The following is a 23,035-nucleotide window of genomic DNA, read 5'->3' as shown; positions in this document are numbered from 1 at the left end:
AGTTAATTAGTCACGTAAAAAAGGTGAAATTGATGGAAATTTGGGACTTTGCATATACAGACAATAACTTTTTGCACAGCACACACTCACATGCTCATCATTTAATCATTCCATAACAGATAAGCAGTGTGTGTGTGTGTGTCTGTGTCTGTGTCTGTGTCTGTGTCTGTGTGTGTGTCTATGTGTGTGTTTTTTAATTAGAGGCTTATCAATCACAGATGCTTAGCTGGAGCTGACAAGTGCAGGTTGTGAATCAGACGCCTTCATTTGGGAGATTGCAGAGCTCTTGTTTGTCTCTCTGTAATTCCAACTGAACAGCATTGGATTCGAAAATTAACCCTTAAATTCATGCACTTATGAACACAAATTGATCTACCATGGTGGTTTAAAACTGACATTTTTATTTATATCAAAATTTCTAAATTTGATATGTGGTTTGTCACAAAATATGTGTCAGAATATGCAGTTTCATAACTGCTTCTTCCTTCAGTTCTAATATTTCTACACATTAAATAATGCTAATATGTCTATAACAAATTTTACGGCCAAATTTCATAACAAATGGCTGGTAAGTTCAAGGTCATAACAGACACAGGACGGACGATTAGCAAACGCCACGCTGTCGGCTAGACAAGAACTTGTGAAAATATATACAGAAGTAGGTCAAACCATGTAATCAAACAAACAATCCAAAGGCTTGCTAATGTTGAGAACTACAAGTGAACTGAGCATATACTTCACATTGAGCTGTTGAGAGCCCTTTAAAGTCTGTGAGAGTGAGTGTGGCTGATTGAACACCGGTGTGTTCTTTCAGTAGCTGGAGGACTGGGAGTGAGTGTTCTGTGGAGTGTAGACTATGGCGGCCATGTTTGTAGGCCGTATTGCATGTTGTGAGTTTGTGGATTGTGATTTGGAGTGTGTGGATTGTCATGTCATGACACTCATACTGTAGAATTTCAGCATTGTGGCAATCAGTGGTTTTTTTTAATCGTGTTACAAATTGCCTGTGAATTAAAGGGTAAATTGTGTAGGACTCACAGTGTAAGAGGATAAAAACGCTTGAAAAACATATGTGTTTTATACAGTGTGGTCGGTCAGAGGTCCCAGTAATTTTCTGGCATGTCCACAAAAGTAATCAGATGTCATATAGTGTGAACATACTCATGTACACGTTAGGAGCCCAGTGAGCACCGTGTGGTCATCAGTGTGGTGGGGATTCTAGGTAGGGATCGGAGGATCATCACTGATTCTTTCAATCGTATTGTTTCATTTTAAAATGTTTCTTAATATAATAATACTGATAATATGTGTTTCTTTATCAAATATAATCTGATCATGAAAATGACATGCGATATTATAGGATGCACTTTGGCTGTTCGGACACACACTTATGTACTGTAAGTCATATTTCTTTAATAAAACAGAACCCAAAGAGAACAGGTTCATATTATTTATTTAGAATACAAACCATCATTGTAGAATACACTAAATTCCCTTTTTAAAATTCAGATTTTTTTTTTAATATTTGTATCTGCAATGAGATACTAGTTTTAGTATTTGATTGAAATAAAATCTCACCCATCCTTACTTATTCTACTTATTCTACAAGTTTGATCCAACTGTGAATTAGTTTTTCACCTATAGAGAAAAGATCCCAAAGTTAGGGAAAAGGTACTTCACTGCGTCATTATTCTTTGGACATATTCATAAGTTTCAGCACATATAAAGCCGTGCAAACTGAGGTGACTAGAGGCATCATTAGCATTTAACAGTGCCGTATACATTTTAGAGCATCTATTTTAGTCACATGGACAGATGATAATGAGATCCTTACTGCTACAGTATAGATGGCACAGTTGTTTTGTCAGTAAAGTATAATTGTACCGTTATGTAACAGTAAATGCATAATATTTACAGGTATTTTAATGGTGTCCTGCAGATTCCTTTGCCTCTTTTAACCATTATTGCTTGTGTCAGCAAAAAAACACTTACAGCTCAGGTTGTTGTAAATATCTTAATTACTTTTTCTCATCTATTTTTTATCTAACTTCAATTAATGGTTAGGTTTTTCTCATATTTTCAAGACCAGATTAAGCAAGTTATCTACAAAGAATTCTTCATAGCCTTTTTTTATCCATCATTACTAAGGCTACTAATTATTTTAGAGCTGATTTTATTTATGTACATAGACTCCCCCAAAATCACTGTTGTTCATTGTGCCGGTTGGGACTGTGGGGCAGACTGTGCTCATAGCAGCTGTCAACTCATTATGCTATGTCTTCTCTATTTACTCCTCTGTTCCTCTTCTTCTGTCTTTTCTTGCCTTCTTATGTTTGAAAGCTTTGACTGACCAGAAAATACTGATGTGGATTCAGTTCTATGTTGGGTCCAGTGGGATTGTTATCAAAGAGACTTTTCAACAGTGTGTAAAGAATCTGTTGTAAATATTTCAGTAGGTTTTCTTACATGAACACAGTGTAGCTTTGTCAGGTAGCTCGTCATGGATTTTTATTGACTTAAATATCAGTAAAACTAAAGTTAACATACTGTTTTTCTTTTGATCTTTCTGTAATTCAAATAATTTAAATATACCACAAAAAAGGAAGCACTGTAAAACAACAGACAACCAATTCCCATTCTAGTTTTCTGAGTTGTGTTAACACAGAACCTAAACCAATGTCGCTGTACACACTATATGACTAAAACTATGGCCATAACTAACAACACTCTATCACATACCCATTACATGCTAATTCATAAAACATGAGTATTAACACAGAATTGGTTACCCTTTGAATTTATAATAGTCTTCACTCTTTTGTGAAGTCTTTCCACTAGAGTTTGAAGTGTTACTGTCTGGATTTGCCTAGCTACAACAGCACTAGTGAGGTCACTCATTGTAATTTAAAAAGGCATGGGGCACAGTCTGCTTTCCAATTCATCCAGTTTATTTTGTTTAGTAGGGGTGAAGTCAGACCATTAGAGTTCTTCCACATGAGCTTTGTCAAACCACAGTCTTTTGATGAGACCCTTATATATGTGTTATGGTCAGAAGCCCACATACCTTTGGCCAGCTTACTTCCAAATTAGAGAACAAATACATGTCCCGGATGTTCAGCTTGAAAACACTTAAAAGTATTATATTCGAAGCTCTTATATGGAATCTGTCTTTCTCTTACACGTTCCTGCTTGGTTACCATGTAGTCAGTCGGCTTCTTTCATGTTGTGACATGGTGACATTTGAAATATTTAAAATGGCACGTGATGTATGCATAGAGATTTCCTTTTATTGCCTTTCAAATGTCACATAATAACTGGACTCGATTCTGCTTAATTGAAGTAATTATTATTAGTTCTGAATAACTTCAAGTCTCTTTGTATGCACAATTCTGAGTAAAGACCAAATTGTTGGCTTAGTGGGCTTTCAGGATTTACTAATGTTCAGCTGAGTGTTGCTGAGAGCTGTAATTCTTAGAAAGCGCTCTCTAATTCATTTTTAAAATTAATTCATTGTTCCCAGTTTTCATATCTGCATAAAAAGTGCTTTTTTTTTTTTTTTTTTAGAAGAAGGAACAGTTTATTTAAGAATGTCTTAACACATATCCAGATCATTTTCATAATACCAACACAATTTTACCTAGATTGCATAAGAGTTTTTTTTTATACTTTGGGCATTGATTCATTGATGTGGTTGATGGTGCATAGGACAGATACTTAAGAAGGAAAACTGCTGAAGGGTTTATCTTTCAGCATACCTGATGTTGCCAGAGCAAAGACATTTACGGAACAAAAGGCTGAGCATCCTGGTGTAGCCCTGTGAGAGCTATGACCTTAATCTGAATGAAAGCCTGTGGAGAGACTTGAGAAGCTCAGTCCCCTGATAGTCCATTTGCGTTTTGAATGAGCTCCCATAGTTTGTAAAAAAGAATGTTTGATTGTTCAAGTATGCCCCAGATATGGCTGGCAGAGAGCAAACTCAAGAGGTCAGTACCTAAAGATTTCTATGAAGCATGATTAAATTTTCTTCTTCTTCAAAAAATCCTATTTAATTGATTTCATACAAAAAGTAAGCCCTTTGTGAGCTTAGTGACTCACAATCCCTGGCGTCTTTCTGTCTAAACACTTTCTGCTGAATCTCAGGCAGGTCAGGAGCTGTCCAGTGCTGAAACTGATAATGAGAAATAGTGTGGCTTATTAACATGAGCTAAAATGATTAGGGAAGCTAAAGAGAGCTGGTGACTTGGGAACGCTCTTTTGGCATCACACCCCAGTCCCCAGTGACCTTTTGCAGATGTGACAATGATATTTTGAGCCTGTTGGCCAGGCTGTGAACAAAGCTGTCTGCTGTGCTTGGGCCCTCAAGAGGATCATGAATGAAGAACAAATACAGGAAACTCACAAGAGCCGAGCAACCCAGTCTAATTCATGGTCAAACCTGGTCTGATACCTACTTGGCTTTTAGGTATAAACTCAGGGAGAAAGTAGAGGAGATATTGGGATATAACACTTGTGTTAACACTTTCTGTTCATTACTTAAGACTGTATGTTTACAGGTCTTAGTGACTTTGCACAGCTGGGATAGAAGATAATATTTGAAACACCCAATCCCTATGTTTTTGGAGAGAAGACATACAGAGACACACAAAAGCACTTCCCCTAACTTATTTTTGTAAAAGCAGTTGGTGTCAAATGAAATTTTCAACACATTTTGAAATATGGTCAAAATTACTCATATTTAACTTGTATAATTGAAATGTGAAATCTGGTTGTAGCAGATGCACAGACAGAAAATGAGCAAAGAACAAAAGTTTATATATAAAAAGTTTTAGTAAGATTTATTATGGTTCTAGTTTAGGTAAAAAAATGTAAACATGGTCATTTTGACTTCATGGTTAATGATACAAGAAGATATCTAATAAACTTTTCCATAGAATGATATTAAAACAATAAAAAGTATCTCTTCACGCTTATTTCTTGATCTTTGCTTTTCCTCACCTCTTGCTATTACCAGAGGTTTATTACTGGCATATAAAGGCACCCAGGCAGCTCTCTCTATGACTATTCGCTGGATGTGAATGACATTTAAGCTCATATGGAAGGAGGGAAGATGTGCTGAGACACATTTCTTAATCAGTTTTGAAAAGGTCTCACTACAGATGAGCCTATTTTCTCTCCCCGCTTCATTTATGCACAATGAGGATAGAGCTTTGGCTTAATTCACATGCCATAACTGATTTGCTGAGAGTAGCAAGGAGAGTGAGGGTGAAGGATCAGTCCTCTACCTGTAAAGTAATAAGGACAGGGAGAGGCAAGAGGCCAGAACCACTGTTCCCTATTCAAGAAAAGGTCGACGCTTCTTAAACACACAATTGGTGGCATTGCCTATTAATAGCTTGAACCTGAAATGCTTAAAGTAACCTTCCTCATTACATCAAGTCATACATCAATTCTCATTCTACAAGTCATTACATCAAATCTTCCAGACAGCCAAGTTCATATATGTAAAATTTTGACCTGATGGAATACTGATATAGTGAATTAAAGCCGAAATATTTCAGTCTAATTGTTTTGACATTACCTCTGATGTGAGATGCAGATGCTCTAACTGACTTGCCAGAAGTGTATGATAGTATGAAATGTGTGTAATGTTGTAAACATGCTGCAGACCTAGATTGGGTCTCCTGACTACTGTAGGTCTCCTGTGAGGCGTGTTAGGGTCCAAAAATAAAAAAATATGGCTCACAATATATACTCTTCAGAGTATGGTGGATTTTATTTACAAGGGCACCTAAAAACAAAAGATCTAGCAATCCAGTAGTAACGATAATTACAGCATACAGAACAAAAAAGAAGAGAAATAATTGTAGAAAACTCAAATTGAGATTATCCTAGGTGCATGTAACTCTCAGAAAACAAACTTATAGGAGGATGCTGGTGCATGTTAGCTTCCAAATCTGAAACTCGAAATGCTAATCTCAAAAAGGAGGACAGACACAGGAATTACAGAGAGCAGGCAAGGTCAAAACAGATTATTGGGGGGGGGGGGTGTTATTAACAATTTATTGCCATTGTATATTTTGTCCTTTTGAACAAAATCCAGATCAGTGATTGCTTCAAAATGGCTTCAAAAACAGTGTATTAATAGAATAGAAATCAGTACAAGGCTGCGAGGTGGAACACTAGTGACAAGACAGCATGGATAGGCATGTAGAGGCAAAGAGCAAATAGTGAAAGAGACATAGCCAAAAATAAGGCTTGGAATGCCAGAGTTTTGCGATGAACTTGTCTAATGGAGCTTCTGTACATTCGGCTAATGAGAAACAGCTGAAGCTAACAGACTGGGATGATGGTTTGTGAGGCAGAAAAACAGCCCTCAATAAACCAGCCAGGAGTAGAGGTGGACTGGGATCTGATAATTGGCTGATTACAAATCACTTTGAGTACCTTCTGTTCTCCCTAGTCTCAGGGAAATCATTCTCTAGGTGAAACACAGGTGTTTAGCAAAAGTCCTGTATTACCTTCTAGTGGCTTCTGTTTGTAATATTTGAAACTTCCATGTTTTTTTTTGGACAATGTTTGGCACAAAATGGTCTCAGAGGTGTGTTATAGCTCAATTATTAACTTGCTTGGCAATTACAGCTCTCACCTGCCATGTCTCAGTTAACAACATTTTCTCAATTACACCATCATTAATAGACTGTAACTCTGCACATCTGAAACCTGTGGCATTTGAAAGCCCCAATGATTCACAGCTGCACCTAGAATGAAGCCAATATTCCACTAACAGGGGGGTGTGATGTTGTGTAATGGATGTTTTTGCAATGCTTCCTCTGTAGCTCATAAAATGTCTGACCCACATAAATTCTCTGACATCTCTTGCACAACCTTAAACCATGCTGCCAATTTCTTGTAGTCTGCCTGCCTTAAATCTAACAGACTCTATTGATCTTGTTCCAGGTGAAGGCTGCACAACTGAGACCGGCATAGCAGTGATGGAGGAAGATGCTGAGAGCAGCGAGATGTTGGAGAGAACCCTGCCTGTGGTGCAGCAGAGTCCACCGCTGGATGAGAGAGATTCTCAGACAGAGGAAGGCGATCAGGGGGCCAAAGGCTCCAGCGAGTCTGTAGGAAGCGGTTCGTCTTTTGAAGAACTGGACATGGACATAGACGAAGAGAAGGAAAGGGAAGATGTTGAGGAGGATCATGAGGAGGACAATGAAAAAAGAGGGATTATTGGAGAGCTTAATGAGGGATAGTGTGTGTATGTGCATGTGTGAAGTTGTTTATGAATCTTCTGTTTCTTGTTTTCTTGTCAGCTTGAGGTGCCTCTTAATCACGGGTCCTAACAAATGTTAATTAACAGAAGTTTAATAATAAATTGCCAGTTTTTAAAAACACATACCAATCTTATTGCAGGTCACATAATCGTTACATATCTAACCTTAAAAAAAAAGGCATTCCCTCAGCTCACTAATTCAAGACCAGTATCTTATAAAATATCTCATAAAAGCTGTGTGTTATTTGAAAAGGTTATTTTCAGCAGGAGACCCTGCTGATTTTTATCACAGTTTCTATCCCTATTTCAGCATCTTTGAGGCAATAAACTAATGACACACAAATAATGTATTTCCTTACAGTGTAATCAAAGCCTGTGCTACTGAAATTATTCCTGAAGTGGAAAAAATGTAAAGAAAATGTATAATGTACAAGTTATGTTTTGAATTATAAAAAATAAATCCAGAATATGTAACCAAACAATTATGTATTTATTGAACAAATGATATGTAGACAATGATATAAGATTTGTTCATCAATTATGAATTAACTGCTCTTATTTTCAGATTATGTATGTTTGTCTAGTCAGTTGTTTTATAATGGTATTAAAGGGAAGTAAGTGTGTTTGTGTGTGTGTTTGTTTTTGCTGTGTTAACTTTAACTACAGGCTGTTCATTATAACTACAAGTCTCTATCAATTAGGAGGGAAATTAACACTTTTTAGCAAACCTTTTATTTATTTATTTATTTATTTATCTATTTATCTATTTATTTATTTATTTGTGTATTTCACAAAACACCCTCTACATTTTTTTTGTAAACACACACAGACTCTCCCAACTTTGGTTTCCATAAAATTCCATTGCAACCATGCTACAGCTTTTGGATCCAGCCTTGTGAATGATTTCAGTATGTTCTTCTTTTATCAAAGGCATTTTGTCAAAGGCTACCTAAATCTATACATATAATATAAAGTATAAAACATTTAAGACCTTTTGCTACAACGTGTTCTCTAAGTATTAAAATTATTGGACAAACCTGCAGTTATTGCTTCAATCAAAATCAGTCCTGTCTTTACTGCATGTGCCAGATGTGTTTGTTGTTAACATCTTCCGAGAAGTCTATGGATGGAAATAAAATAATAATCTAGACTCTATTTTTAAATAGTGTGTTTCTTTAGTTTTATAATCAATGTTCTGCATATGCCACAGAGATATTTTATGATATTATTCCATTATACTCTAGATTGGAGTATAATTTACATAACTTATTTACAAGTCATTTCGTTCCAATAATGCTGAGATTTTCATCTTATTTATTTATTTATTTATTTAGTAAATCTGACAGTAGTACGACCAAATGTGTGTTTGCATGTGTGCATGTTCACGTGTGTGTGTGTGTTGTTCATGGATTCCACATTGCATAACTGTCCTCACACTAATGTTTAATACTTTTCCTCAAACTTTGCAACAAAAGATAAAAGTTAGTGCAAAAAATAGTTTAACAAAATTGTTAAGATTTAAAATTGGGAAAGAAGTGTTTTTGTACTCGTCTCTAAACCGTCATTGATTTCTGTTAGATGTGAACTACAGGCATTGACAGAACAATATTGTGTCTCAGTATGAGCTCACACACCTCTGTTCTTCTCACTGTAGCTCTCCATCACAAGGAAGCGCAGTTCATCTTGGTCCTCCTAGTGGATGTCATGAGTGTTGATTTCCAAATATAATCAATATTTACACCATTACCCAACAACCCGCCTCAGTGGGATTCGTATCTAATGAATGTGTAATCAGCGGCAGCTTATATGCCTAGAAAAGCAGTGGGTTGAAAAGGTCTGGTGGTTGTGTCAGCGGGGAATCATCAATCTTTGAGTGCTCAGCTCTGTTAGCAGTTTTGACTGAAGCTTAAAGAAACGACATGCTGTACTGAATGAAGACAGATTGATCCATTTTGAATTGAAGATATCACTTAAACACAACGACAATAAAAGGGACACATGTAAAATCCATTTGTTTGTCATCACTGAAGCTGGATGGTGGGTAATGAATAAAAAATGGATAATAAAAAGCACAAGTCAGTACTAGAGAAAGTTTTAAAACTGTCTGAAACAAACCCCATACATACATACAAAATTTAATAACACAATCAATAAAATGTTCTTAATAAAGGAGAGGACAAAGATCCTATCTACAAATTTCTCCTTAGGAAGTCAAATTTTAGACATTATAGGAAAAGGCTCAGCAGCGTAATTCTTTACAGTAAACACCTTATCAATTTTTTTTATATGTGTAAATTATTTAAACTGATAATAACTATGTTTGGGAAAAATGTTTGTTTGACTATACACAATGTCTACAACATATACACCAAAACTATCACATATTGCACGGGATATTTATTTAAAACATTCATAGAGCATTTTAGACCACTTCACAGCTCTAGAGCCCTAGGTACAGTTCTGAGCAAGGTAACTGTTTGTGTGGGGTTTCAGATGTTTTTTTAATAAACGTATATATATTCTAATTCTCTCTAGTGGTGAGATTGAGAATACAGAGGTCAGGGAGGAATTGACAGCTTCAAATTGTCTAGGTGTGAATGTGTGTGGTTTCCCTGTGATGAACTGTAACCCTGTGGTTATTTAAGATGAATGAATCAGTAAATATTGATTTATTTAAATGTAAAGTAAGATACAGTAAATGTAACAGCTGATATTTTCTCCATTGACATACTTTCACTTTATTATGAACACCTGTATTGCCCATTCATGCAGATGTTACCTTGTCTTTTTACAATCTTTAACTGTCCAGTTTCAGAGCCTGTGACCTCTGTAGCCTAAAATTCCTGTCCTCAAGGAGTGTGGCTATGTGAGTTACTTTAACCTTTCTGTCAGCTCGGTAAGCTTTCCACTCTGCTTTTTCTACTTTAATCAACAAGGCTTTTCCACCTGCAGATCTGTCATGTCATTTGAATTTTTTTTTAAAATTATTATTATTTTTGTGCACGATTCTGTGTAATGTCTAGAGACCGTTGTATGTGGAATATAACAGTATCTCAGCTGTTTATGAAAAACTCAAACCAGACCGTTTGCCACAAACACCTTTACATACCACAGACAAAGTCATAGAGATCATATTTTCTCACTTTTAATGTTTGATGTGAACATTATCTGAAGTTCCTGAACTGTATCTTCCTACTTGGCACAGCTGCCTCATGATTAACTGATTGAATGACTACAATAATGGTCAGGTGTACAGGTGTGTACCTTTTAAAGTGACCAGTGAGTGGTAGAGTGTTCATCCCTCGGATAACTGCAGTACAGTAAATTCTGTTGACCTGTTCTCATTACTAAGACTATAAAGCAGCTTTCCAGAAAACAAGACAAAATGAAAAGCACTTCTAGCTCTTGCTGTGCATCTATATCCATGTGCACTTATATACTTTCATTTTTTGGATCGCAAGTCACAAGTCTGTCCGTATAGCTCATCACGTCAGGGTTCTGTGGTGATATTTACAGCCTACATTACATAGTCTTTCACTTGAAAAACAAGAATAATTTTAATTAACTAGTGCTGACCTAGGCTCGTATCTCACGGGAGCTCGCGCGCTTTTTTTTTTTTTTTTGCATCTCCATCAGCGCCATGTCCAAACTTGTTCTTCCTCCCTAAGTGAAATGGTAATGATCTCCCTGCGAATTTCTGACGAACATGTGCTAATGCCTGAGCTGCGAACAAAACCCACGCGCTCGGAATCTAGGCTCAGAGAGAGACTTGAGGACGATGAGAGTGAGACACATTAGTAGGTCTTTTCAGCGCGCTATACCATATAGGATCACTGATCATTTCAGCTCTTTTCCTGTGCTAAATGTCGGGTAAACCATACGACACCCAGTCAGCACGCCAGATCATGTGGATATGAGCGGTGTTTTATTAGACTTATATATTTATTTCATTGTCAGCGGGGTCGCGAGTCGTCTAGAGTTTGCACGCGCACTCAGGCGTCCTCTCCTCCTTGGGGCGCGCAAACATACGCGTTTATTCCGAATCATCAGACCCTATCCTCCAGAGATAGATTCAACATTTCTCTTATAGTTTTCTTGGGTTGGGTGATATGCCTTTGTAATAGCTTCATTTTTAACGTTTATGCGCTACGACGTGTTAGTTAACACAGTAACGATCCTGGTCAGGACCGTGGACAGCTCCACGCGCATATTTCCATAGCCATCCTTCCCACCGGAACCAGTCCATGCGCGAGCCTGAAGCTGAGCATCACTGAGGGAGCCGCAGGACAGACACACACACACACACACACACACACACACACACACACACACACACACACACACACACACACACACACACACACACAGAGAGAGAGAGAGAGAGAGAGAGAGAGAGAGAGAGAGAGAGAGAGAGAGAGAGAGAGAGAGAGAGAGAGAGAGAGCGAGCGAGAGCGCATCGCTCTGAAAACAACCTCACTGAGATCTTCCCATGTGACACACGCATCAGGTAAGACTCGTCTGTCATTTGGTTATTTCGTGATTTAAACAGAAATTCGAAATTTTGTGCTGTTTAGAAAGCAAAATTTTTCTGTCGTATTTATTTTTTTGAAAAAGATTAAAAAGGTTAGGTTTATGTCAGAATGCACATGTGCAAAGGAAGCTACAGTTTCGTGGCATCATGCAAATAGACGGTGATTTCAGGATCAGACCGAGAAACAATCAGAATGATGCCATCGCAAAGTGTAAGTAATATAAAAGCTATTACCTCTCTTTTGGGCGTGTCAAATTCCAAATAATTAGGTCTAATTTAGTGATTAAGTGTAATATAAACTAAAACATTGGAATTGGAAACTCATTATAAACAATTAATGCATTCTAATTTTTCCATTAAATTATTTATAATTATTTATGTACTTTTATATTTATGTAAGACCTCATTGAAGATTTTTCAAAACGTCTTTCACATGCCATCATCCTAGTCTTCTCATTCTAAACTCACAATCTTGCCCACTATCAAACAAATGTCAAAGGAGTTTCCATAACATAAACAGCATGTGCTTAAAAAAAAAAATCAAAAATCAAACTAATGAGTTGATAAAACTGTGTCATGTTTTTGTTGTAATTATGCTAAAGTGCTTTAAGCTGTGCCAGCTAGGACTGGAGGAGAAGTGCATCAGTGCTGTTTTATATTTTTCACAGCATACTACATAGCTGCAGTCTAGTGATTGTGTTTTTCTGAAACACTCTGAAACACAGAATGAGTAAGAGAAAAACACCATAAAAAGAGCTGAAATGGGTACTCTGCATTCATTTTTAATAATGTATCCTATGTGAGGCTAATACACAACACAAGTTATAAAATCAAGACAATTTTATGGATTATCTTGCCCATTATCTTGCCTATTCTTGGTGAACCTGTACAGATGTATGAATCGTGTTTGTTACAACTCTGGTAGCATATATGGGCTAAAAAGCCATAGTGTTGAACACTATGGGAAGCAGCAGTTGAGGGCACAGATTCTTGAGTGTAAATAATTCAGAACTTCACTGGGGCTGCAGAACATTCTCTTATCCTGTTGTAAAGTACCAAACCCCTTTGCTCCTAATAGAAATCACTTCACTTGCATGGCAGACATTCACAGTGAGTGAGTAAGTAAGTGTGAGTGAGTGAGTGTGTGTGCGTGTATGTGTGTGTGTGTGTGTGTGTGTGTGTGTGTGTGTGTGTGTGTGTGTGTGTGTGTGTGTGTGTGTGTGTGTGTGTGTGTGTGTGTGTGTGTGTGTGTGTGTGTGTGTGTGTGTGTGTGTGTGTGTGTGTTTGGTTTGGAAGGGAGGTTCTTTTTAATCTCTTAAATTGGATATAAGCTTATCTGTGCATGTGGTCAAAAGTTTTATCAAACACTGCATGTAAGAAGGACTCTTGATCTGAGAGAAACATGACACTTCTGATAAATGACAGACATGGAGGCATAACCTGGATGACTGATTCCCATGAGTAAGAGTTTGATGATGGCAAAGAACAGCTTTTCTTACATGTAAACAGCCACAAATCTTTAAGCCACAGAGTCTCAAGGAACGAAGATAAGGTGTCAGTCTAAGATCGCTTTTTGGCAGAGAAGATTAGCAGCTCCTGAGATTAGTCTGCGATGTCGCGAGTGAGTGATAAGTTACACATATTTAATTGCTGCATTTGCAAATAAAACCAGACTGTCAATAGATACCATATAAACCCTTCATTACAAAGATGATCTGATGCAAAAATACAGGCACAGGAATATTGTAAAAAAAATTATATAGTCAGATAAGAAATACAGAACCTCGTTTTCAAGTGTAAGGGAAGTGAAAAGGATGTGTAAGATATGCTGTGGAAGATTTTTTTGATGGTATGGTTTTAGCCTATTTATACATTAATACAAGTTAAATTGCAAATCATTTAGCTACTTAAAATCTCAGTGAACAAAACTTTTAGTTCAGAAAATATATAATTAGTGAGCTGAGGTGCCACTTAATATGAACTAATACCAAGTGGGCAAAACATTAAAAATCCCAGAATTGCTTCAGTGCTCAGGGTCGAAGCTGTCATACAAAAAAAAAGCCTTTCAGTAAAATTTGTATACTGTTACTTACCTGATTGCAAATTCAATAAAAAATATTTTTTAATCTTAAAAGTCTTCTTCACTTCCTGGCGAGAACTTTAACAACTGTCTAGATCTTTCTAGCTTTTACAACGGCAAAAATCTTTTGGCCTACGGTCATCTTTTAACTCAAAACACTTTTATGACTAATGTGTCAATAAGAGCACCTTTTGCACATGGGGCTAAAGATACTTCCTCATAAAAAGAGAAGCATGTATAAATAATGCAGTGTGCATGTATAAATAATTTAGCATTTCTACAATAATAGCTGAAATTGTGTAAACTAAGCCATCTTAATCAGGTTAACTCCATGTGGCATACTAATTTTTGCTCTTCACATGTCTTGGTCCTTTTCATAAACCATCTGGTTTAAACAAAATTCTCAATGGGAGAGGCACAGAAATGAACAGTCCTCAAAAGACAGTTCCGCTTGAGTATAGGAGAAGTCTGTGTGTATGTGAATGAATATGTATAAAAAGGTATTTCAATACACACAAAATAAGCACAAGATAAAGCGCTTGTGCTAGTACATATAGTACTGTGCAAAATCAGGGCAACCTTTTAGTGTTACTTGTGAAAATCAGGTATACAATAAAATTGTACACAAAAGTGTACAATAAAAGCAACAAGAATGCCTCCAAGAAAGGCTGTCAGATTTTTTTTTTATTGTGCCTTCTTATTGAGGCACTTCATCCATTCAGTACCTTTCTTAAATTCCACCAGCAGCATACAATTCAACTTAGTAATTAGTAAACTTGTAAATGCAAATACATTATTATCGCACTTCTGATAAACACAGAGTGTTGCTTAAAAAAGGAATATTATAAAAGTGAAATAGCCAACCAAGCTAGCTTTTCATGACACAATATATTAAAGATTCTTAAAGAAGCTGTAGAAGCTGCAACAGTAGCTCGAATGTGCAGATTTGCTGCCCCACAGTTCCAGGGTCCAGGGTTTGTCATTACTGTCTCTGTGAAGTTTCTCTGCATGTTCTCCCTGTGTCTACACTATGTAGGTTTACTCCATTTTTTCCAGTTTCCTGCCACTTCACAAAAACCTGCAGGTAGCTAAATTGCTCCTAGGCATGAAAAACTGCGTTGTGCATTGCGTCCACCAAGTTACTGTGTCTCACTTACAGTACAGTCCTCCCAGGTTAGGCTCCAGACCCACCAGGAATCGATCAGGATAAAAAGATTACTAAAGTGATATAACTATGAATAAAATGAATAAACTGCAACAAATATTGTATGCATTTGTAACACAATAGTTAAAGCTATTAAATGTTATTAAAGGAGTAGTAAGGGACTGGAAGATATCTTTGTGTTGGAATCATTAATCATTATCATCTTTTTTTATAGAAAGACAAATAGTTTAGAAAATGCACAACATATAAATTGAAGAATTTAAGCAGGATTTGATTTGTCATTTTTGTATTGATTCTGTATTTTTGTGAGGAATATTGACTGTTAAAGCTTGCTATTATTAGTTTAATGACATTCCCAAACACTGCAAACATGATTAAAATGTATTTTGAGTGGAGTGTAGTCCCATGCTTACAATATTAAATCATTCATTTTGGACAAAACTCTTGGAGAACTCAGAGAAAAGTGACTTTTTTTCACATGAATTTAGTGCATTTTAACAGAATAGACAAATACTTAAAAAAGAGAGAGGAAATTCATTCGTTCATCTTCAGTAACTGCTTTATCATGATCAGAGTTACGGGAAGATTTATATGAGCAAAATACTTATATCTGAGAATGGTGTACATCCTATTTGGGGTAACAGTCGTCTTGGGGCATCATACACGTGTTCACACACTCATTCACAATTCACTAGTGGTAGCAAAGCAGCTATTTCACCTACATGCAAGTCAGAAAACCAGAAAACCTGAAGTATTCCAATATGTACATAGAGAAAACATGTAAAACTCTACACAGACAGAGCTAAGCTGAAACTAGGGACTCTTGAGCTACAGTAAATGGTTTGAGTAAATTAAGTGTTAAATCGAGTGTTTGTGTGTGCATGTGCCCCATTCACCCTTCCCCATCTAGCAATTATTACCAAATGAGTCATATTTATTTCTATATATTCTACTGATATATGTGATCGTCACCATACACTCATAAAAATAAAGGTGCCAGGAAGAACCATTTTTAGTTCCCCAAAGAACTTACAGAACTCCTTACAGTAAACAGAACTCCTTTTTTCCAAGTGCCATAGAAAAACATTTTTATAATCTAAAGCAAATTTTGTGCATTGGAAACCTTCCATAAGGGTTCAAGGTTCTTCATAGAACACAACAACCTGAGAAAAGAACCACTTCTTTTTAAGTTTACTTTGTGTTGCTGCATTTGCATAACCATGTTACACATACATGAATGAGTGAGTGAGTTACTTGCAAATGCATAGCTCTATAATTAATGTACAGTATCATGATTTCTCTAATATATTTAACAGCAAAGGAAAAACCCTGTGTGGAGTATTTTACAGTATAGGTCTTTGGTGATTGGAGTATAAATAATGAATAGGGTTAATGTGGGAGGGAAGATTTCCACTGAAGCGCAGGGAAAAGCCCATTGCCTCGGTGCCCGCTCCACTGCCTAATCATTTGCCACTCTAAGAGCTTCCACGGTTAGTCGTAATGTCAGAGAGACTGCACTTGCACAGGGATAATACTGCCGATAACAATTTTACTTTAAGGTGCAAAAATCCTCGAGGTCCTGTATTTAGTCGTAGAACTACTGTAAGTGCAGTAGTCATGTCTCATTCTACTGGGTTAATGGCTACTAGTATACTCAGATGTTTTTTGTGGACCTCAAAATGTGGAAGTATTAGCAGTTCATGTAATACAATATAATCAGAGCAAATATGCCTAGTCTGTTTAGTGATTATGTGTATTTTATATTGCTCAATTATCCTTCCTTATCCATCAAGAAAACATGAACCAGTTTATGTAGACTTTTCAATGCATCCGAAGTATTTGTTAAAATGTGTATAGAATTTGAGATCTTCAGCTTTTTCTTTTGAGAGCAATAACCAATTATGCCAATTAACTGCAGCTGAAGCCTTCTTTCAGGATGAATATCATTTTAATTTTGATCGTACTCCTACTACACTGACCCCATTTGTTAAGGTCAGCAGACTGAATCTTTTACTGTCCATTTTAGAAAAGTTTAGCAATCACAGCTTTAAACAGCTTTGAAGATTTTATAACTTTATACAACACATTATATATATATGTGCTGGATTTGTAGTCCCACATGCTAATGCCGTGGTTATTGTTTTTATTTATTACTGTCAGGCTTGAGGCTAAATGTTTCTGCTCATTTTTATGAATTTAATGTATACTAATTTATTATGTGCAATTGTGCCAAATGGAAAATGGATATTCACACTTTTGTAAAATAAAATAAAATAAAATAAAATAAAATAAAGGATTTACAATGTTTGGTGATGTGACATTACTCACAATGCCAGTGCTACAGTTTCCTACAGATTGTCAATTTGAGTTTGATATTACTTCACACACAAATTGTAATGTACTTTGCTGCTGGGGCTTTATGCATTGCTAAATGAAAAAGCCTGACACTTGTTTACATCTTAAAGAGATGATTATCATATAAATGCTGTCCTCTTCTCAGACTAACCTCAAAAATGCCGAAATAAATTAGTATCTTGGGCATCCACACCTGTCATACCTGTATTCTTCTACATTCATTCATTCATTTTTCTATTCCCATGTTAATTTTAACCAGCGTCTTTAACTCCTGATGCTTTTTCCTGTGACCTTCTCAGAACAATCTGTGATCTGGGAGGCTGACATAATACTATTTGATGAAAATGGGCATCTGGTGAAACAGAACACTTAAAAGAGAGTTCTGTTGCTTAAATCCATGGCAATGTCTACTCAAATAACAATGCTGGATGCAAATGGGTGATACCGTCATGCACTGTCATTACTGTCATTACTGCCATACACTGTCATACATAGTCATTGCTGTCATACACTGTCATACACTGTCATTACTGTCATTACTGTCATTACTGCCATACACTGTCATACATTGTCATACACTGTCATACACTGCCACAAACTGTCATACACTGTCATTACTGCCATACACTGTCATTGCTGTCATACACTGTCATACACTGTCATTACTGCCATTACTGCCATACACTATCATACACATTGCTCTCATACACTGTCATACATTGTCATACACTGTCATCAGTGTAATTACTGTCATACACTGTCATTACTGTCATAACTGTCAGACACTGTCTTTACCGTCATACACTGTCAGACACTGTCATTACTGTTATACACTGTCACAAACTGTCATACACTGTCATTACTGTCATACTCTATCACAAACTGTCATTACTGCCATACACTGTCATTGCTGTCATACACTGTCATACACTGTCATTACTGTCAATAATGCCATACACTGTCATACACTGTCATACACTGTCACTACTGCCATACTGTACACTGTCATACACTGTCATTACTGGCATACACTGTCATAGACTGTCATTACTGGCATACATTCTCATTACTGTCATATACTTGCATTAGTGTCAGACACTGTCTTTACTGTCATACATTGTCATTACTGTTATACTGTACATTCTTATTACTGTCATATACTGGCATTACTGTCAGGCACTGTCATACATTGTCATTACTATCGTACACTGTCAGACACTGTCGTTACTGTCATATACTGTCAATACATTTACATTTATGGCATTTGTCAGACACCCTTATCCAGAGAGACTTACAATTTACACTGGCATACACTTGTCATTACTGTCAGACACTGTCATACATTGTCATACAATGTTATTACTGTCATTACACTCAGACACTGTCGTTACTGTCATATACTGTCATTACATTTACATGTATGGCATTTGTCAGACGCCCTTATCCAGAGAGACTTACAATTTACACTGTCATACACTATCATTACTGTCAGACACTGTCATATATTGTCACACACTGTCATTACTGTCATCCACTGTCATTACTGTCAATACTTTCAGACACTGTCATTACTGGCATGTACTGTCATTACTAAAGAATAGATTTATGCTACATGCAAATTATGTGCACCTGGTACACAATAAAAAGCAACTATTTTACATTTTTTAATATATATATTTTTTTATATTAATTACAATCATTAAGTACGAGTCCTAAAAATGTAGAAAATATGTACTAAGAGAATACTTAGTGTAACACAGTGTAACATAAACTATCATGGCATCACTTGTGTTTTGATTACAAAAAATAACAAACATATATACTATATATCCTCACACTAAACATTGCTCAATACCAAGGATTTGGACTAGAATGTGAACAAGACATTCATGTGCTACAGGGAATCATTAATATAAGTATGGAGGCATATCTATAATGCTTTGACATTTGTGTCAGATATTACATATCTTATTACATGTCTTAATCTTTCGAAAAATTCTTAACAGTGCTGCATTTCTTTTTAGATAATATTGCACTGTTAACACACAAACAGTCTTTAAGGAAACTGCAAATGCCTCTCTCTTCTGTAAAGGGATTAGCAAATTGAGTTATATGCTATAAATCTATTTTGTGGACATGCTGCTCTCATATACTGTTTAAAATTCTGAATGGAAGCGTACAAGAGCAATTCAGCGAGACAGTTCTGTAGACGCATGCTGCAAAATAGATACAGCCAATTTTCACAAGGCATCCCAGAATCCCCAGTGGACTCCACTTCTATGTTCATTGACCAGATTGGCCTTCTCATCCTCTGCTCAACCATCTTTCTCACCCTCCTCTCTCCCTTCCCCTTTCCTCTTGCCTGACAAGTTTCCATGGAAACAAAGGTAAGGGAGAAAACCCTAATGAGTTTGTGGAGAGGTCTCACAAAGATGATGTACAGCCCATCATATATATATCTCAACCTTTTCCTCTCTCTGACACACCCTTTTCTTCTGGAATGTTGTTTGGTGTGGTGGTGAATGATAAATCAGCCAGTATAAGTGAGTGGTGAGATGAATTGGATGGGAGGCCTTATTATGTATTACATATTGTTTGATGTCTTCTAATGTGGAAGCAAACATTTAAAATACACAGATGCATTAGTCATCATCAGAAAAAAGTATGTAAATACTTTAGCACAAGAAAGTGGCATGTTTGTGGTAGAAATATGGTAATACTGTTCCTTTGTATTCATGTAGACTTGTGTTTACAGAAGATTTCATCTGTTTAGGGTTGTTTAAAATATGAAGTAAGTATTATTCCTAAACTCATTGCACAGTGTAGAAGTTCATTCATCCATTCATTCATTTATTTAATCGTTCTTCAGCAGCTGCTTTATTCTGGTCAGGTCTGTGAGAGATCTCAGCAACAGTAGGTGCAAGGTCAGAGATTTCACCACAGGCAGGTGCAATGGTAGACCTTCACAGAGCATCATGTGCGTACATATTCACACCTAAGGACGATCATTTAGTGTTTGAACGAAGAAATTTAGCTACCTGAGGGTGCATGGACATTGCGAGGAAAACATTGACCCACAGAACTAGAAAGAAACTAGGACAGTAACCTCAGATTAGGATGATCAAAACCATGATCCTAGAACTGTGAGGCACAACAACCTGCTGTGCCACTGTGCAGCTTGTGAAGAATTTAAATCAAGATATTATGCGATGCTGTTCATTTATGGGAACATTCAGAAATGTAAAAAAACATTACTTTGAATACGTTAAAAACTGCCAACCCAAACCCCAAACAGCATGAATATTTAAAATATTACCAATTATTTACATTAGGGATATTATAAAGCTTGCCAAACAGTTTTCCCTACAAAACTAGCTCCAAATAATTCTACAGAATTAGCATCTGGTAACAATAACAGTACTGAGCATCAATCTCTATTGATTCATCTTGAGCTCATGTAGAGGTATTTCAACAGTCTGAACATATTAGAGTTGTCTAATGTATCTTAACTTTGCTCTTGTAATTTGGTTGTATTTTTAGGATAGTCCCTTGTTAAAACAATCTATTGCCATTCTTTAACCTCCTGGCAGAGGTAACCATTTTCTAGGCTAAATATACTTAGCAGTACTACTACTAGTACTCCTACTACTAATACTACTACTACTAATAATAATAATAATAATTCTGGAATTGACTGCATTGTTGTGTGTTTTCCTGTGCAGCAGCTGTGGGTTTGATAATTGCTGTATGATAAGACTCTTCAGAAGCTCAGGATAAAGTGAACACGCTTTACACTACAATAGTCACAATGTCTCTAGGGAACAGACACACACACACACACACACACACACACACACACACACACACACACACACACACACACACACACACACACACAGATATTTAAATACACACATACAGAGACTGGGACATGAATGTGATCCCAGATGAAGTGTCCAGAAGCCTGTGTAAGAGACAAAATAATATCCAGTAGTCTTTGGATATAGTCGTGTGTTTGAGTAACCTTGAGTGTTTAGCTTTTGCATAAATACTTTGCATCCATTACAAATTCTGTCAATTAACCTAATAATAATAATAATAATAATAATAATAATAATAGGAAGAAGAAGAAGAAGAAGAAGAAGAAGAAGAAGAAGAAGAAGAAGAAGAAGGAGAAGAATAATTAGTAGTAGTATTATCTAAAGAAGCTGCAAACACATTAACCTATTTAGCACATATTACAACAAGGCTATCCCACTGAATTATGACTTTTATCTTATTTATCCATCTTAAATCTACCCTGTATTAATTCTTTTAAAGTTTCATATTTTAAATCTAACTTCTCTGAGAGTCTATTTATTAATGCTAAACAAATCATTTCACTTTCTTTTGTGATGAAACCCAACTATTTCTAGACCAAATCACTACTATCCTCTTAATAACACATGTTATTACAGTTGCTTTGGTCCTTCAACTGTTCATTTTTTATTCAAATATTTCTGTTCTTGATCCACAGTCTCAGACCACCACACATTCAAAGAGCTGCGGTTGGCATTGATGCTGGATCTTACTTGTGCCTGACCACAAATATAGCATCTTCCATCATTGCTCTACTTGCTGGCCAGAGAGAAGACACACAGAACAAAAGCAGATAAGTGTGCTCTATATTTGACCACAATGGCTAGGAGGTTCCACTGCCTCCAAGTTCAAGGACATTCCTGGTCACTCCATCTACTCCTCCTGCTGCTGCTTGTGGCTAGGAGGCCGCAGGCTCTTGAAGTGTCTGGCTATAGCACTGATACCACCAAGAAGGAGATCATCATAGAGGGGGATCTGGTGATCGGAGGACTCTTTCCAGTACATCAGAAGGGTGACGGGGCAGAGGACTGTGGTCGCATCAATGCCCAAAGAGGGATACAGAGACTGGAGGCCATGCTGCTTGCACTAGATGAGATCAATAAAGATAATCGAATCTTGCCTGGAGTCACGTTGGGTGCTCATATTCTGGACACATGTTCAAAGGACACATACGCACTGGAGCAGTCACTGGAATTTGTGCGTGCTGTCCTGACCAAGGTAGACGACAGTGAATACACGTGCCCAGATGGATCCTATGCCATTCATGATGATGTTCCTCTTGCCATCTCTGGAGTCATTGGTGGATCCTACAGTGATGTGTCCATACAGGTAATTTTTTTAACCTCCTTTTTAATAAGCTTTTAATGTATATTTAAGTGCTGGAGTTAAATTCATTTCACGAATAAACTTGATTTTTTGACAGAAGAAGCTCTAACTGTAAAATATACTTCAGAATAGTCAAGAATTGTGAAAAAACAGTGACTTAATGAGCACGTAAACAGAACAGGTGCCAACGTTAGAGAACATACTAGTGATGAGACAAGCTGCCACTACCGATCCATATGAAGCATATCAGCTGACTTTGCACTCTGATCCCAGCTTTCTAACATGCTTGCATATGCAAACAATTGAACATTGTGTGTGTGTGACAATCAAAGGCTGTCTCTTACTTTCATACATTTGGAATTAATTGCAATTCATGAATCTATATTCTAGCAAGAAATGATTAACTAATGATTAACAACAAGCCTGTATAATATTATCCAAAGA

General features: G+C 36.6%; 2 protein-coding genes across 3 annotated transcripts in view; both read left to right on the top strand.

The window, feature by feature from the left end:
• The window catches only part of tex264a (testis expressed 264, ER-phagy receptor a), a 64,965-nt gene extending 57,066 nt beyond the window's left edge, over positions 1 to 7,899 (top strand). Inside the window, exon 4 of the mRNA XM_027146611.2 lies at positions 6,958 to 7,899. Coding sequence (XP_027002412.1) covers positions 6,958 to 7,256 — 299 coding nt within the window. The 3' untranslated portion in view covers positions 7,257 to 7,899. The remainder of the gene's footprint in view (positions 1 to 6,957) is intronic.
• Positions 7,900 to 11,626: 3,727 nt separating this feature from the next.
• The window catches only part of grm2a (glutamate receptor, metabotropic 2a), a 32,481-nt gene continuing 21,072 nt past the window's right edge, over positions 11,627 to 23,035 (top strand). The window contains exons 1-2 of one of the 2 annotated variants that reach the window (XM_027146385.2): positions 11,627 to 11,783; positions 21,924 to 22,594. In XM_027146385.2, coding sequence (XP_027002186.1) covers positions 22,085 to 22,594 — 510 coding nt within the window. In that variant the 5' untranslated portion in view covers positions 11,627 to 11,783; positions 21,924 to 22,084. Of the gene's footprint in view, positions 11,784 to 11,849; positions 12,019 to 21,923; positions 22,595 to 23,035 lie in introns of those variants that run through there. The other variant, XM_047813141.1, reaches the window with a different exon arrangement.

Source organism: Tachysurus fulvidraco, chromosome 5 (genome assembly GCF_022655615.1).
Source record: "Tachysurus fulvidraco isolate hzauxx_2018 chromosome 5, HZAU_PFXX_2.0, whole genome shotgun sequence".
NCBI classification, from domain to species: domain Eukaryota; kingdom Metazoa; phylum Chordata; class Actinopteri; order Siluriformes; family Bagridae; genus Tachysurus; species Tachysurus fulvidraco.
The sequence above is the reverse complement of the archived record's forward strand: the minus strand, read 5'-3'. Positions and strand labels throughout refer to the sequence as shown.